We start from the raw sequence: 16,721 nt of genomic DNA, 5'->3' as shown, positions 1-16,721 counted from the left end.
TAAAGTTCATTTCTGTTCACCAAGTGAGGAAAAATTGCTGGGCCAATAAAATTGCATCTATAATTCAGTCTTACGGCTGTCCCCTTATCTGCATTTTTGCTTTCAGAGAATTCGGTTACCCACAGTCAACTGTGGTCTCAAGATATTAAATGGAAAATTCCAGAAATAAACAATTCATCAGTTTTAAAGGGCACAATGTTCTGAGTAGCAGGATGAAATCTTGTACTGTCTTGCTCTATCCCATCAGAGATGTGAATTTCCCCTTTGTCCTGCATATCCTCACTTTGGACCTGGGAGTCAGTGAGTTACCAAATTGACTGTTGCAGCATGGCAGTGCTTGTGTTCAAGGGACCTTTGTTTTACTAGATGGCCCCAAAGTGCTAGAGTAGGCACGCTGGCATATTGCTGTAATTGTTCTATTTTATACTACTCGTTGTTCTTAATCTCTCACTGTGCCTAATTTATAAATCAAACCTTATCATAGGTTGTATGTATGGGGATAAACATAGTGTATATAGGATTCAGTAATATCTGCATTTTCAGGGATTCACCCCAAGGTCTTAGAATGTATCTGCCATAGATAAAACTACTGTAAATGTTACAGTAAAACAAATATTACTTTTCACTTTACTTTTCAGATATGCAACTCTTCCGTGGATGTACCTGATGTCCAGAATCTTTCCCAGTTCCGACGTGGCTTTCATTTCCTATGTCTCACTAAACTTCATCTTTGGCCTTTGTACCATGCTCATAACCATCATGCCCCGGTTGCTAGCCATCATCTCCAAAGCTAAGGTCAGTAGCTTTGTAGCATCACCTCTACACTTCTGCACCTCTAGTGCAAAGACGGTGTTAACTCATGCCTCTTTTGTTGCTTTTCTGACTGGAATTCAATGGAAATGCATTGGTATCCACTGTCTTTAAACTCCAGAAAGATAAATTGATTCTAATTAACAAAAAACACATTGTCATTATAAAAGCCATGCCTAGGCTTAGCAACAATTGATGAAAAAATGTGCTGTTTCGGCCACTCCATTCTTGAGGGTAGAGCCATGAAGATGTTCACTGCCACATCGCTAGCGTTTTCATCAGAGACTATTTGTTGATGAATTACTGATGAATGGTGGAAGAGTGAGTCTTTGAAACATGCCCTCTCAATGTTCACCATTGTTGGGATCAGACACTACAAGATAGAATGGGCCACACAACACAGCTGACCATGCTCTTGGGTCACAGCATGTCTGAATGATGATCTGGCGGGATTCTACCTTCTTCTCTGGGATTTCTGGAACAAATTTAATTTTGCTGTTTTCCAAGTGTGGCAGCCAAGGGCTTTCCTGAGCATGAGGCCTGTGGTCAGGAAGAACTTCTCCTTGTGAGGTCAATGCTACTCTCCAATAGGCCGTTCTGATTAGCAAGTCATTTCTTAAATGTCATCTCCAGCAGGTGTCTAGGTCAAGGTGAATCCATTAGTCCTGCCACATTCCTTTCACTCCTGTCTCCTCCCTTAGTGAGGCCTGCCTGGGTCTTTTCCTCTGCTTTAATACATCTTTCAGCCCCTCAGCATCCCCAGTGCTACCTGGAGATACGGACTTCAGATTTCGCACTTTCCTCTGCCCCCTTATTGCAATCCTTTTCATTCTGTTTTCTTTTCTCAGCTCTGACCACACTATTCTCTCCTGATTCCCTGCTGCTTATATGGAGTCTGATTCCTCAGTAGTTCCCAAATGTTTGGCCAGCTCAGGGGCTGAGAAAATGACCTGGAAAAGGTACTGAGCTCCTAGTTTGAAGCATGTGCTGCAGTTCTCATTTCAAATCAAACAGGGACTGATGCCTATTTAATTGGGATGAGTCTACTTCCTCATGGCTGGACTTTCAGAGACTTAGTAAATTTGCCAATGATAGCTAACATTAGTTTTTATTACTGTGCTTCATATTTGGATAGAAGCAGTGAACTCTGTAAACATCTATTATGCATTCAGTGATGGTAATAATCTATTTTGGTGATTTTCACAGATTTATTATTGACACTGATTTATATTAATATGTCTACACTTTAAAGAGAAAACTTGCAGAACCATTTATTGGCTTTAGCTTGAGGAGAAAATTGAAATCAGTAGAGATAGTGTACAATTTCCCTCCTCTGTCATCGGATCTCTAGCATGACATGAACCATCAGGATGTCAATCATGAATCATGGTGAAACTGAAAAGAGACTCACAGTAGATAATCCTATTGGTGAGGAACTTGAAAGCAGAGAGCTTCCCTGGGGAGTGGAGTCACAGAAGTGAGATTTAGCTCCAAAAGAAAAAGGAAGAAGAATTGTCCATATCCAAAGAGGAAGCTGACCAGGAACCTTTCCACTCATGAGGTTCTACCAGTGTGGCAAGTGGAAAGGCATTGTTACCTTTAATTATAAACAGCATTGCTTACTTGTTAAAAAAAAAATCAACAGGCAATGAGGTGTTTGCCAAAAAATGGATCTAAATCAATTGGTAACAAGTAATTAAAAGCAGCTTATTGCTTTTGTTTGGGTCTTTCTTTTCCTTTGCTCTTTATTTTGATATTATTTGCTTAGGAAGCAACATTATTCAAATGTTTATTTCAAATAATTTCAAATTTTCATTTGTAGGTTATGGAGCTTTGTAGCATTAATTCTTATAGAAGTAATGAAAGAAACCAAGAAAGGTGACTGGATTCTCAGATCAGTCTTTTTTTAAAAAAATAAAAATATTTTAAGTTCTGGGGTACATGTGCAAGGTGTGCAGGTTTGTTCCATAAATAAATGTGTGCCATTGTGGTTTGCTGCACTTCTCAACCCATCACCTAGGTATTAAGCTCAGCATGCATTAGCTATTTTTTGTAATGCTCTCCCTCCCCTACCCCATCCCCCAACAGGCCCCAGTGTGTGTTGTTCCTGTCCTTGTGTTCATGCATTCTCATTGTTCAGCTCCCACTTACAAGTGGGAATATGCAGTGTTCGGTTTTCTGTTCCTGCATTAGTTTTCTGAGGATAATGGCTTCTTGCTCCATCCATGTCTCTGCAAAGGACATGATCTCCTTCCTTTTTATGGCTGCATTGTATTTTATGGTGTATCCATCTATCCAGTCTATCATTGATGGGCATTTGGGTTGATTCCATGTCTTTGCTATTGTGAATAGTGCTGCAGTGAACATATGCGTGCATGTATCTTTGGAATAGAATGATTTATATTCCTTTGGGTTTATACCCAGTAATGAAATTGCTGGGTCAAATCATATTTCTGGTTCTAGATCTTTGAGGAATTGCCATATCATCTTCCACAGTGGTGAACAATAAGTCTGCATATCTAGTGTAACCAGTATTAACCACTGTGTTTACTAACTATAGTGTTAACGTAATCATTTTCATTGTTACCAAATCACAGTTTATATGATGACACATTTTGAGTTCAAACACAAGATCTGGAACATCTGTCTTTCCCACTGGCGAGGCTCTCTGTTGGAGTGACGGGGATGTGGGGAAGCAAAAACTCATGTTTTCTAATTTGTTTCTTTGTATAATTATCATTTTCACAATTTTCACATAATCCTAAATCGAACACTTATGGATTGTTATTCTGTGAGTTTGTGCAGCTGCATCCTCCTTATATGTATGGATTATTTGTTAACTCAGTGTTCATATATTGCTAACACCTTTGTTCATACTTGTGTAGAGATCATTGTGATTTCCTTAAAAGTAGATGTAAAAATCATCACTGTTCTCAAGCAAGGAAAACCTTGAAAGACAAATACCAGTAGATCTAATATCTCTAAACAAAATACCTTTGTTTTGATGGATGTCTGAGAATATCAGTGAATAGTTGGGATAGGGAAGACCTGGAACACAGAGCTAACCAAGGAGAAAAAGAAGTTATTGGTATATGTTATGAAAAGAGGAATAGCTTTTAATTGGATTTTTTTCTTTTTTTACTGTACAGAATTTACAGAATATCTATGATGTCCTCAAGTGGGTCTTTACTATTTTTCCTCAATTCTGCCTTGGTCAAGGACTGATAGAACTCTGCTATAATCAGATCAAATACGACCTGACCCACAACTTCGGCATTGATTCCTATGTGAGTCCCTTTGAGATGAACTTTCTGGGCTGGATCTTCGTGCAACTGGCCACGCAGGGCACAGTACTTCTCCTCTTGAGGGTTCTGCTACACTGGGACCTTCTGCGATGGCCAAGGTGGGTTCCGAAGGGCTCATCCTCGAGCTGCACTTACTCCTGCAAAAAGAGAGGAAGAGAAAAAAATTCATCCTGGAGGTTGCAAAATAAAAATTTTATCTGATCAGCATTATGCATAGTTCTAATGCATTAAGATTTTATTATTTTTTAAACATTGATTGGTGTGAGTCACCCACACCAGGAAGGAAAATTTCAAAAGGTAAGGTGACAAACTGTGAGATAATCTTTCCAATTATTTGTCTCAGCATATTTTCTTTTTTTAAAATTTTTTTTATTATACTTTAAGTTCTAGGGTACATGTGCACAATGTGCAGGTTTGTTACATATGTATACATGTGCCATGTTGGTGTGCTGCACCCATTCACTCATCATTTACATTAGATATATCTCCGAATGCTATCCCTCCCTCCTCCCCTCACCCCACAACGGGCCCCGGTGTGTGATGTTCCCCTTCCTGTGTCCAAGTGTTCTCATTGTTCAATTCCCACCTATGAGTGAGAACATATTTTCACTTTGAAATTGCTGAATTTCTCTGTTACTTTAAAGCAGCTAAGGTAAATTTGGTTAATACCATAACATTATTTTTACAACTAAATGCCAAGGACTCTGGGAGCAGGAAGATAGGAAAATTCAGTACAGATGTCTATGTGTCCTTTGCTGGATCTTGTTGCTTATGCTGCTGTACTCTGATCTTTGTCAGGTGAGGTTGAAAGTCAGTAGCACGGGGCATGTGTAGACATGTAGATATATGATGTGGTTTATACACATGCAGGCACACACATGCACACATATGCATTCCTACTACTATAAATGGATTTAATGTGGCCTTGAAAGGATATCTGAAATATTGTCAGATAAAACATTTGAACTACATAAGGAAGCAATGTGCTTTCCTGTGTAGGGTCCACAACGGTTGGCTTCCCCGCCATACCCAAGTGGCCTGAGTTCATTGGCCTGCTCTTTCCAAGGGCTATGTATTCCCCTCTGACCTCTACTTGAGGGAGGGATCCTTTTTGGAGAAATTACCAATTAAGATCATGTCACTAGAAAATCTATTAAGGATTATAAAGACACATGATTAATAATTTATGGTGATCCATTCATAGAATTATTTTTCCTTTCAGCCATTTCCTGACATATTTTGTTACATAACCCCTTTTAATACAGTAAAGTAGACACCGTTTTGAGTATAAATCCCAATGTGCTTTTGAATTGGCCACATCACCCCGGAGTCTGCAGATTTCCAATAGCTGACTGAACCTGGAGTAAAATGCAGAGTGCCTTTTAAACATAATTTGTTCTCTGATGTCCCTTACTAGTTCAGTCTATTTTAAAAAACTGTAATGTAGGATCCCCCTTGGCAGATTTCAGCGTACTCCATTTTCCTATAGTATCAAAAGATTTTTCTTTAAAGAGAAAAATCTGTATTACCTTTATTTTCTAGAGTTGTAAGTATAAGTTGAATTGTACTTTAGAATAATGTCCTTGTTATCCACAGTAAAGAGTCAATTTTTTTCTCTACATGAAGGTTACAGAGCATAGAAATTTAAGTGAATTTAGACACTAGTTGCCTACTACCATTTTCTGGATAACTGTCATAATGACCGCATGACCCAGTCAATTTACTTTTAAAACCCAGATCTAACTAAGCCACTAATCACTGTTTGAAAGGTAAAGCCCAAGGTTCTTAGCAAGGCCCCCCTTCAAGTGTGGTGCCTTCTGCTCAGTGAAGGTGTCTGTGATCACCCTCCCATCTCCACAGGGATATTTGTTGCCCTGCCTCTGGGGCTGGGCTCATGCCTTCTCAGGGTTTCTGTTACGCCCTCTTTCTCTATTAGGGCACATCTGTGTTGGTTTATAGTATCGATATGCTACTCATAATTGAATCTTGGAAGAAAATAGGGAGACCCTGCCCTGTACAACTGGGAATGGATAGATCCTGCCTTCCTAGCCTGAGCAGGGCCCCCTGTCACCTGCACCCACTGCTGGACATGAGTGCTGAGATCCCACTTCCTTGCTGCCCTTCCCTAACCTGCGCTGACTCCTGTCCAGCTGTGCCACTGTCCTGCTGCTGGCTTTGGGTTGTTTGCCATGAATTCAGGTTTCCATTAGGACCTAAGCCCTAGTTCCTGCCTATTTTGTCTCCTGCCTAGAGCTGCACTTTTGCTCTCTGTACCCTAGGTGCTGGCTGGGTTGGAACAGCCACACTGTTCAGATATGAGATATGCTGCATATCTGGAAAGTTCTGCTATACCCAGGTCCCATCTGAATTCTTCCTATTTAATATAGGGATAATTTGTTAGTCATTTTCAGTTAGAGGATAACTAAATGGCACATTTCTGGGCATAGTTGGATTCCTGTATTAGGACACTGGATTGTTGTGAGTGGGTGGACCAGAAGTAACCTCAGTCAATTGTCTCCACCAACCAGAATTACTTGAGGAGATTTAAATGAATGTGCACACCTGGGCCCCTCCCTAGAACTCTGCAATGAGAAGCTCTGGGGATGAGACCCAGGAGCTGTTCATAAAGCTTGCCAGGTAATCCTCCTGAGGAGAGAATGAGCAAGCTGATGTGGGTTACTGTGAATACTGCTCTGCCAGGCAGGAGGGAATACAGGTGGCACTACTTCCTTTGGAGTGGGAAGACTTCTGAAAGTCCAGGACAGGATGAAAGGTCAATAAACACACCTTCATCTGGGAGAGGGAAATAACATTCAAACAGAAAAGTGTAAAATTCAATGAATTTTCACAAATTGAACACATTGATGTAACCCCCTCTCACTAATAAACTGAATACTACCAACACTTCAGATGGCCTCTCATAAACTTCTCCATCAATAGCTGCACCCTAGGTAACTGCAATCCTTATTTTTATTTTTATTGATTCATTTTTCATGCCTTGGAACATTATATAAATGAGGTCATATAAGAATTCTGAGTATCTAGCTATATTTTTCTCATCGTCTATGTTCTGTGTAGAATAAATTATATATTGTCAAATGGTGATTTCAGGTGTGGAAAAATAATAAAAGTTGCCGGGGATACTGGGAGCTTGCCATGGATATTGGATTTTATTTTTAATACCTTTTTTATTTTGAAATAGTTTAATAATCAGAAGAAGTTGTAAAATTATTATCGAACATTGCTATGTACCTTACACCCAGCTTCTCCCAATGATAATATAATAATATTTTACATGGCAATTTACACTGTCAAAGCCAGGTAATTGATGTTGGTTATGATACTAACTCAGTCGTTATCATTAAAATATAGTCATTAAATATATTTTAAATGATTAAATATAATAATTAAAATGTTGGCATATTATAGTTTACAGGGGAAATTGAAATTTATTGCAAAATCAAATGTGTCAGATTGCAAATTAGAAAGAAGATTAGAAAGTGAGCAGCTCAGATTTAGAGAAAATAAGAGTTGAAAATTAAGTTTGCATTCCTCTGATAGATACTTACTGAATACTTTTTGCAAAGTATTGTGCAAAGTGCTGGTTATATAATCCTTTTATGCGATTCAACATATACTATAAACTTATAATGTTTGAGTACTTTTATATACAATCTATATTATTAAATGACTTGTTTAGTAAAAAGCACTTAATAAGTAAATGCCTTATAATAATTTTGTGATAAGTTATTTTAACATTTAATACAAAAGTCTGGCATGACTTTATTCATAAAATTAAAAACTAGCTCTAGTTTAGTGCCAATCCATTTCAGTATCTTTTAGGAAGATGTATATTTCATTTATGTTAGACAATAAAAAATAGATTCTTGCCTGATAATCAGGATGGCAGAACTGGGGTGCTCTGGACAAAGCTGAATGCGCAGAAGTCCAAAGGTGGTATCTTCCATTTTTTACAAATCTCTGACCTTTTTGCCTCTTCTAGACTATTCCGGTATCATTTGCCAGGTGTGAATTCACTCTGATTTCATCTTCCCAGGGGTCATTCTACTCTCCAAGGCACAGTCAAATCCTCTAAGGATACAGATGTTGAAAAAGAGGAAAAGAGGGTGTTTGAAGGAAGGACCAATGGAGACATTCTTGTGTTATACAACCTTAGTAAACATTATCGACGCTTTTTCCAGAATATTATTGCTGTGCAAGATATTAGTTTGGGCATACCAAAAGGAGAGGTAATGAAGCTTCTGTTTTTAATTTTCTTCTGTTGTGAACCTGTACAACTCTAGTAGCTGATCTGCTTGTGTTATTCTCAGAATATTTGAAATCAGAGCCAAAAATAGCCTTCAAATTTTAGAAATTCCTACGGAATCAGTAGGAGCAGAACCAAATAGAGGGTCTGTTGACTATTTCATAGTAAAAACTTGGCCGATTGGTAGGATTTATTTTGTTTTATAATTTTAAAAATTTCATGTGATTGCATAGTTTTAACTATGACTTGGGCTATGGGATAACTTTTTGTTGAGCAAATTTTTTTTGAATCTAATTAAGGAACCACTTTTATCTCTTACTGGGACATCAGTACTCTAAGTGTCCAATTAAGCCAGTCTGGCAAAATGCTACTCAGAAAAGGTAAAGAACACTCATCCACCATAGCAATAGCTCAGGAAGTTTTTTTCACAGGTAAGACATTAATTCTAGTTATAATGTTTAATCAGAACTGACAGAAGCCATATAAATTGTTCCTGATTTGTGCTTAATGTGTAAAGGGAAATCAGTTCTGGAAGTGATTGCCTTCAATTAACTGTTAAAAATAAAAGAGCACCTTGCATTCATATTGTTCCCAGCTCCTGAGAAATTCATAATAGGTTATATTGTTATCTGATTGGTTATCTATATTCTACTTGTGATCTGACAGTAGGTGTCTCAGATATGTGTATTCTGAGGTAAAGAGAAGCCGAGAGATCAATCTGAAGTAATGCAGGCATATTCTTACTCTCTGAATTATGATTTCTGGTAGATTAGGACAAAATGTTAAGAAAGGATTTTTTTTTTTAGTAGTTGTTAGCTTCTGCTCTAGGACTGGCTATGCAATCTTACCCATCTTATTGAACTATTTTTTGTACCCTTGCTTTAAAAATCATGATTATTATAGTTTTGCCGGTACCTCTCCATAGTAGTTTGAGGCAAAGGGGTGTGGGGGGACCGAGGTTCACTGAAAATCAACTGACAAAAGGCAGATTAACAGGAAAAAGGCATATGAATTTATTTGATTATAGTTTTACGTGATACGAGAGCCTTCAGAATGAAGACCCAAAGATACAGGGAAACTGTCTGTTTTTATGCTTAGGTTCAACCAAGTACGGGCAGCCATGTAGAGATATGGTTGGACAAAAAGAGTATGACCCAATGAATGCTATTAGACTGAGAGGGGAAGCCCAGCAAGCCCTCTCTGTTTAGATGCGCTTTTTTTTTTGAGTTATTATCTATATGTTTATGATGTTTTATTTTTATTTTTAAAAATTTTATTTTAAGTTCTGGGATACATTTGCAGAATGTGCAGGTTTGTTACATAGTTGTAAATGTGTGCTGTGGTGGTTTGCTGCACCTCTCAACCCATCACCTAGGTATTAAACCCCAAATGTATTAGCTATTTATCCTGATGCTCTCCCTCCCACCATCCCTCTGACAGGCCCCAGTGTGTGTTGTTCCCCTCCCTGTGCCCACGTGTTCTCATTGTTCAGCTCCCACTTATAAGTGAGAATGTGCAGTGTTTGGTTTTCTGTTTCTTCCTTCTGGGTGTGGGGCAGGACCCTCTCTGGAATGCAGTCTGTCTTATGACCTACAGTCAAACAAGGTAGGACAGATAACTTCTTTAGGGGTAATTTTTTTACTGAAAAATATGTAAAAGGGGAGAAGTTAGGGTAATATTTTTGGTTTTATGGTGGCTTTGGGGAAAAGAGGTTCTAGTTTCTATGACTAGCCTCAGGGGAGAAGGAGGGGCCGGAGACAGCAGGGCAGGAAAAGGTCAGAGTAAAACTTTTGATTCTGAGGCTGCCTTTGGGGCCTTCACTTTGGCATATTATTTTCTGAGTCCCAACAGGGCTAAGAGAGAAACTTGTAAAACATTGATAGAATGATGCTCCAGTTATCTTAAATGATCCAAGATGCCACTTAAAGTTGGATTTTATTATCTTAAGCTCTTATAAGCATTACAGTTTAATTACCTAGATGGAGAGTGCTATGCAAAAGTCTGTGGAAAATACAGAAATGACTAAGATACAGTCCTGTGTTGTTTAACAATGGGGATATGGTCTGAGAAATGTGTCATTAGGTGATTTCATTATATAATATACTTTCACAAACCTACATGGTATAGCCTATGACACACCTAGGCTGTATGGTAAGCCCATTCCTCCTTGGCTACAAATCTATATAGTATGTGCTGAATACTGTAAGCAATTGTAACACAATTGCAAGTATTTCTGTATCTAAACATAGACAAGGTACAGTTAAAATATGGTATTGTCATCTTGTAAGATGACCATTGTATATGCAGTTCATCATTGCCTGAACTATCATTGACTGTATGTCCTTCTCCATCTAGAAATTAATAATCAGTTAGGAAACAAAATATCATAAGCATATACTATGTTACATGGGAGCATCAGCATTGTCCCAAGGCAGGGACAGTGATATAATAATGTAATATTTTTTGGAAGTCACAGCATCATAATAATTGTTATCCTCCAATTTCATTTTTGTATATATTAAAGTACTTTCTAAAAAGAACTGAAAGGTGCATGAGTGGTATTGTCTTCAATGCTGTCAGTCCAGAGAGGGTGGCTGTGCAGGCAGGGAAGGAAAGGTGGGAGGACAGGGTATGTGGGGAGAGCTTTATTAAAAACGTGGTTTATAGCTAAGCCTAAAAGCATTGGTAGAATTTGGATAGGCTGATAGTGGTGTACCCTGGAACGTGGACAGGGTAGGCCTGGAGGGAGACGGACTCATATTGCAAATGGTGGGAGAGATGCAGGGAAAGCGGGGAAAACAAGGTAATTGAAGCAGATGGCAACTCAGGGGAGTTGTGAAATTCAGAGGTCCAAAATAGGGTTAGGTGATGGTTAGGTAGGGCTTGGTGGCAGAAAATCCAGAAGCAGTCACTTTCCAAGATTTGAGAAGCCAGGAAGCCAGTTTGTATCCATAGATCGCAGCTCCTAGCCATCAGATAACAACTGTATTGGAAGGAGATTGACAGAACCAGAGAGACACTGTCACCAAGGTGGACTCTCAGGCACAGTATATGCTGAGGCACATGATAGAGACAAAGTGTAGAAAAGACAGCAAGAAGGCCATTTTTCACGTTGGCTGTAAGGCGAGATTGGATCAAGAACTGAGTTGACTCTATGCTCAATGTCAGAATATAGAACGAGAGGTTCTCTTTTAATTAATATCAAGATTAGCTTAGACTCTGAGTTAGGAGTGAATTTGCAGGAATTTACAGGCTCTTCAATGGAAAAAGAAGATATGTAAGAAAGCTGTGAGCACTACACACACACATACACATACACACACACACATATGTATATACAGTAGAAGATGGAATCTTTTAAGAAAATACTTTAAAATATACAAAAATGAAATTAGGAGAATAATAATTACAATGATGTGACTTCCAAAGAATATTATATTATCTCTGCATAATTTGGGGGTAGTTGGCATTTATTTCTCATCCTCTTGAGTTTTCCACACACAAATTTATTGTCTGTAAATTACTGCTGAAATTCTTATACCATTCAAGTGCCATGATGATTTTGAGAGGACTTTGTAATCTATACAGTGTTTTATACAATATTGTCATTTTAAAACGCCATAAATAACACAAACCAACAAAGTCAACTCAAAGCTGTCTAAAAGCAAGTGCTATTTCTAATATAATTTTGATTTTATTTAACTTGTTCTATTTATTTAGCTTGTTTGATTGAATGTGCTTTACTTTGTTTCCTCTTAGTGCTTTGGACTTCTGGGGGTAAATGGAGCTGGGAAGAGCACGACTTTCAAAATGCTGAATGGTGAAGTTTCTCCAACTTCAGGACATGCTATCATCAGGACTCCCATGGGGTAAGATACAGATTTCATTATTTTTGCTACTTAAAGAGATAATAAGCCCAGAGAACCCCCAGCATTCCCTCAGTCCTGTGGAATAAAATTTGAATACATCATTTTCCTCCAAATTTACCTTCCAATTACCACTTCTCTGATGTGGGGAAAAGTTTCCAAATATGAATAAACTGAGCTCAGTACTTCCAGCTGGAATAAAGGGCCTTGGAGGTTTTATCACAGAGCAGCCAAAGGCAGACCTCCCTGGGTGGTATCAGAGTGGATTGGAAGTGCCCAGTTCCTCTCTGCAGATGGAACTCAGGGGAGCAGGAAATGGCCAAGGGGTGGTTCTTCTTTATTCTCCTCTGGATAAAGCTTCAAATGTTCCCATCAGTCTAAGTGGCCAGATGGTTTCCCTCTTTTTACCACCTAGACTTCCTCTTTCAGGTGGTCATGACTCCTTCAGGGTGGGAGCAGTGAACACATTAAAAACCAAGAAAGCGGCCTCTAGGGGAGTAGGCAAGATGTTTATTCCCCTTGCTTTAACATATGTGAGGTCTCTGGGCACCCTGCACACTCAGAGGCTGCCTGAGGCCAGATGACTCCTGCAGGCTCTGTGGGTAACATACACTCATGCACTCCTTTATGTCACTCTTACCTGGGCCCTTTCACTCCCGTTTCACAGGGTGCCTGATTCTTCACCTCCTTCTAAACTGTGTGCTTGGTTGGGAACATTCAGGGCATGGTGCCTTCACGCCCCTTTCTGCACCTGTTTGGTGGTGTGTCTTCCCTTTTCCCCTGCTCTGATCAGGACTAATGTTAATGATGTTTCTCTCTACTGCAAGAAGAAATCCCCTGCTCTAAAGCTCTCTGTGCTCAATTTGCTCTTTGATTTGTGCGCTATCAAGTTTACCCTAACAGCAAACTGGGCTCAATATCACAAACTAAAATCTTAGACCTTTAATTTCATAGCCAGTTTCTGGTGATTCTTTCTCCACACACCACTCCTGTGCTGTGCCTCCTAATATGGATGTCCTCTTATCCCATTCTGTTTTCAGTACTGTGTTACAAGACCCCAGGCATCTATCTTTCTTTTTTCCCGCTACAGCAAACTCATTGTAACTTGATGGGTAGTCAAATTCATAGCTGTCTTTATGAATTTAAACCCAGCACCCACCAGCCAACAGGTTGAGATGCGACCTCCAGCTTTCTGTTCAATTTCTGATCCAGAGAGATATTTATTTTTAAGAGAGGTTATATGTTCTTGACACTAGTTTTGTATCAATGAATATAGCAAATAAAAATCGATTAAACATTGTTTTGTGGATGTAGAGAAAGAAGTGTAAAGGATTGTGTCTACAATTTCCCACTGGAATTTTAATTGACTTTATGTTGCATTTATAAATTAACTTGGAAAGAACTAACATTTGACAATCTTTTTTTTTTTTTTTACAATCACTTACTAAAATAAATAGAATTCATTTGTAAAAGTATTTTAATTAATCCCTACAGTCTATTAGAAGAGAATGCTCTTATCAGTAATTAATGAAACATTTTTCTACACTTTCTCTACAGTAATGTCTCCTTTTTAAATTTTATTTTTTATTTCAATAGGTTTTTGGGGAACAGGTGGTGTTTGGTTACATGAATAAGTTATTTAGTGGTGATTTCTGAGATTTTGGTGCACCTCACCCAAGCAGTGTACACAGTACCTAATGTGTAGTCTTTTATCCCTCACTCCCCTCCCAACATTTCTCCCCAAGTCCCCAAAATTCATTGTATCATTCTTATAATTCATTGTATCATTCTTATGCCTTTGTGTCCTAATAGCTTAACTTACAATTATAGTGAGAACATAAGAATGCTTGATTTTTCATTCCTGAGTTACTTCACTTAGAATAATAGTCTCCAGTTCCATCCAGGTGGCTGCGAATGCCATTATTTATTTAGTTCCTTTTTGTGGCTGAGCAGTGTTTCATGGTGGATATTCTTTATCCACTTGTTGATTGATGGGCATTTGAGCTGGTTTCATATTTTTGCAATTGCAAATTATGCTGCTATAAATGTGTGTGCAAATATCTTTTTCATATAATGACTTTTTTTCCTCTGGGTAGATACCTAGTAGTGGGATTGCTGGATCAAATGGTAGACCTACTTTTAGTACTTTAAGGAATCTCCACACTGTTTTCTATAGTGGTTGTACTAGTTTACATTCCCACCAACAGTGTAAAAGTATTCCCTTTTTACCACATCCATGCCAACATCTATTATTTTGATTTTTTGATTATGGCCATTCTTGCAGGAGTGAAGTGGTACCACATTGTGTTTTGATTTGCATTTCCCTGATCATTAGTGATGTTGAGCGTTTTTTCATATGCTTGTTAGTCATTTGTCTATCTTCTTTTGAGAATTGTCTATTCATGTCCTTAGCCCACTTTTTGACGGTATTTTTTTGTTTCTTTCCTGCTGATTTGTTTGAGTTCTTTGTAGATTCTGGATCTTAGTCTTTTGTCTGATGTATAGACTGTGAAGATTTTCTCCCACTCTGTGGGTTGGCTGTTAACCCTGCTGATTGCTTATTTGGCTGTGCAGAAGGTTTTTAGTTTAATTAAGTCCCATCTGTTTATCTTTGTTTTAGTTGCATTTGCTTTTTGGTTCTTGGTCATGAAGTCTTGGCCTAAGCCAATGTTTAGAGGGGTTTTTCCGATGTTATCTTCTAGAATCATTATGGTTTCAGGTCTTAGATTTAAGTCTTTGATCCACCTTGAGTTGATGTTTGTATAAGGTGAGAGATGAGGATCCAGTTTCATTCTTCAACATGTGGCTTGCTAATTATCCCTGCACCATTTGTTGAATATGGTGTCCTTTCCCATCTTTATGTTTTTTTTGTTTGCTTTGTCAAAGATCAGTTGGCTGTGAGTATTTGGCTTTATTTCTGGGTTATTGATTCTGTTCCATTCGTCTATGTGCCTATTTTTATGCAAGTACCATTCTGTTTTGGTGACTATGGCCTTATAGAATAGTTTGAAGTTAGGTAATGTGATGCCTCCAGGTTTGTTCTTTTTGCTTAGCAATTGCTTTGGCTATGTGGGCTTCTTTTTGGTTCCATATGAATTTTAGGATTTTTTTTTCTAGTTCTGTGAAGAATGATGGTGGTATTTTGATGGGAATTCCACTGCAATTGTAGATTGCTTTTAGCAGTATGGTCATTTTCACAATATTGATTCTACCTATCCATGAGCATGGGATGTGTTTCCATTTGTTTGTGTTATCTATGATTTCTTTCAGCAGTGTTTTTTACTTTTCCTTGTAGAGGTCTTTCACCCCCTTGTTTAGGTATATTCCTAATTTTTTTTTTTTTTTTTTTTTTTGCAACTGTTGTAAAAGGGGTTGAGCTCTTGATTTGATTCTCCGTTTGGTTGCTTTTGGTGTATAGCAGAGCTACTGATTTGTGTACATTAATTTTGTGTCCTGAAACCTTGCTGGATCTATTTACTAGTTCTAGGAGTTTTTTGGATGAGTCTTTAGGGTTTTCTACGTATACAATCATATCATCAGCAAACAGCAACAGTCTGACTTCCTCTTTACCAATTTGGATGCTCTTTGTTTTTTTCTCCTGTATGATTGCTCTGGCTAGAACTTCCAGTACTATGTTGAATTGAAGTGCTGAAAGTGGGCATCCTTGTCTTGTTCCAATTCTCAGGGGGAATGCTTTCAGCTTGTCCCCATTCAGTATAATATTGGCTGTGGGTTTGTCATAGATGGCTTTTAATACCTTAAGTTATGTCCCTTCTATTCCTATTTTGTTGAGGGTTTTAATCATAAAGAATGCTGGATTATGTCAAATGCTTTTTCTGCATCTATTGAGATGATCATGTGAATTTTGTTTTTAATTCTGTTTATGTGGTGTATTACATTAATTGGCTTGCATATGTTAAATCAACCCTGCATCCCTGGTATGAAACACATTTGATCATGGTGGATTATCTTTTTGATATGCTTTGGATTCAGTTAGCTAGTATTTTTATAAGGATTTTTTCATCTATGTTCATTAGGGATATTGGTGTGTTGTGTTCTTTTTTTGTTATGTCCTTTCCTGATTTTGGTATTAAGGTGACACTGGCTTCATAGAGTGATTTAGGGAGGATTCCCTCTCTCTCTATCCTGTAGAATAGTGTCAATAGGATTGATCCCAATTCTTCTTTGAATGTCTGATAGAATTCAGCTGTAAATTCCTCTGGTACTGGATTTGTTTTTGTTGGGAATTTTTTTTATTATCATTTCAATCTTGCTGCTTGTTATTGGTCTATTCAGAGTTTCTGTTTCTTCCTGGTTTAATCTAGGAGGATTACATATTTCCAGGAATTTATCCATCTCCCTCAGGTTTCCTAATTTATGTGTGTGAAGGTGTTCATACTAGAATTGAATAATATTTTTTACTTCTGTAGTATCAGTAATAATATCTCCTGTTTCATTTGTAATTGAGCTTAT

The 16,721-nt window shown here is 38.0% G+C and overlaps 1 protein-coding gene across 1 annotated transcript in view; it reads left to right on the top strand.

The window, feature by feature from the left end:
* Positions 1-16,721, top strand: part of ABCA13 (ATP binding cassette subfamily A member 13) — a 492,269-nt gene that overhangs the window by 350,546 nt on the left and 125,002 nt on the right. The window contains exons 52-55 of the mRNA XM_054496702.2: positions 639-795; positions 3,960-4,213; positions 8,173-8,365; positions 12,142-12,251. Coding sequence (XP_054352677.1) covers positions 639-795; positions 3,960-4,213; positions 8,173-8,365; positions 12,142-12,251 — 714 coding nt within the window. The remainder of the gene's footprint in view (positions 1-638; positions 796-3,959; positions 4,214-8,172; positions 8,366-12,141; positions 12,252-16,721) is intronic.

The sequence above is a fragment of the Pongo pygmaeus genome, chromosome 6 (assembly GCF_028885625.2).
Source record: "Pongo pygmaeus isolate AG05252 chromosome 6, NHGRI_mPonPyg2-v2.0_pri, whole genome shotgun sequence".
Taxonomy (NCBI): domain Eukaryota; kingdom Metazoa; phylum Chordata; class Mammalia; order Primates; family Hominidae; genus Pongo; species Pongo pygmaeus.
Note: the sequence above shows the minus strand (reverse complement) of the source record. Positions and strands in the feature narration are given on the sequence as shown.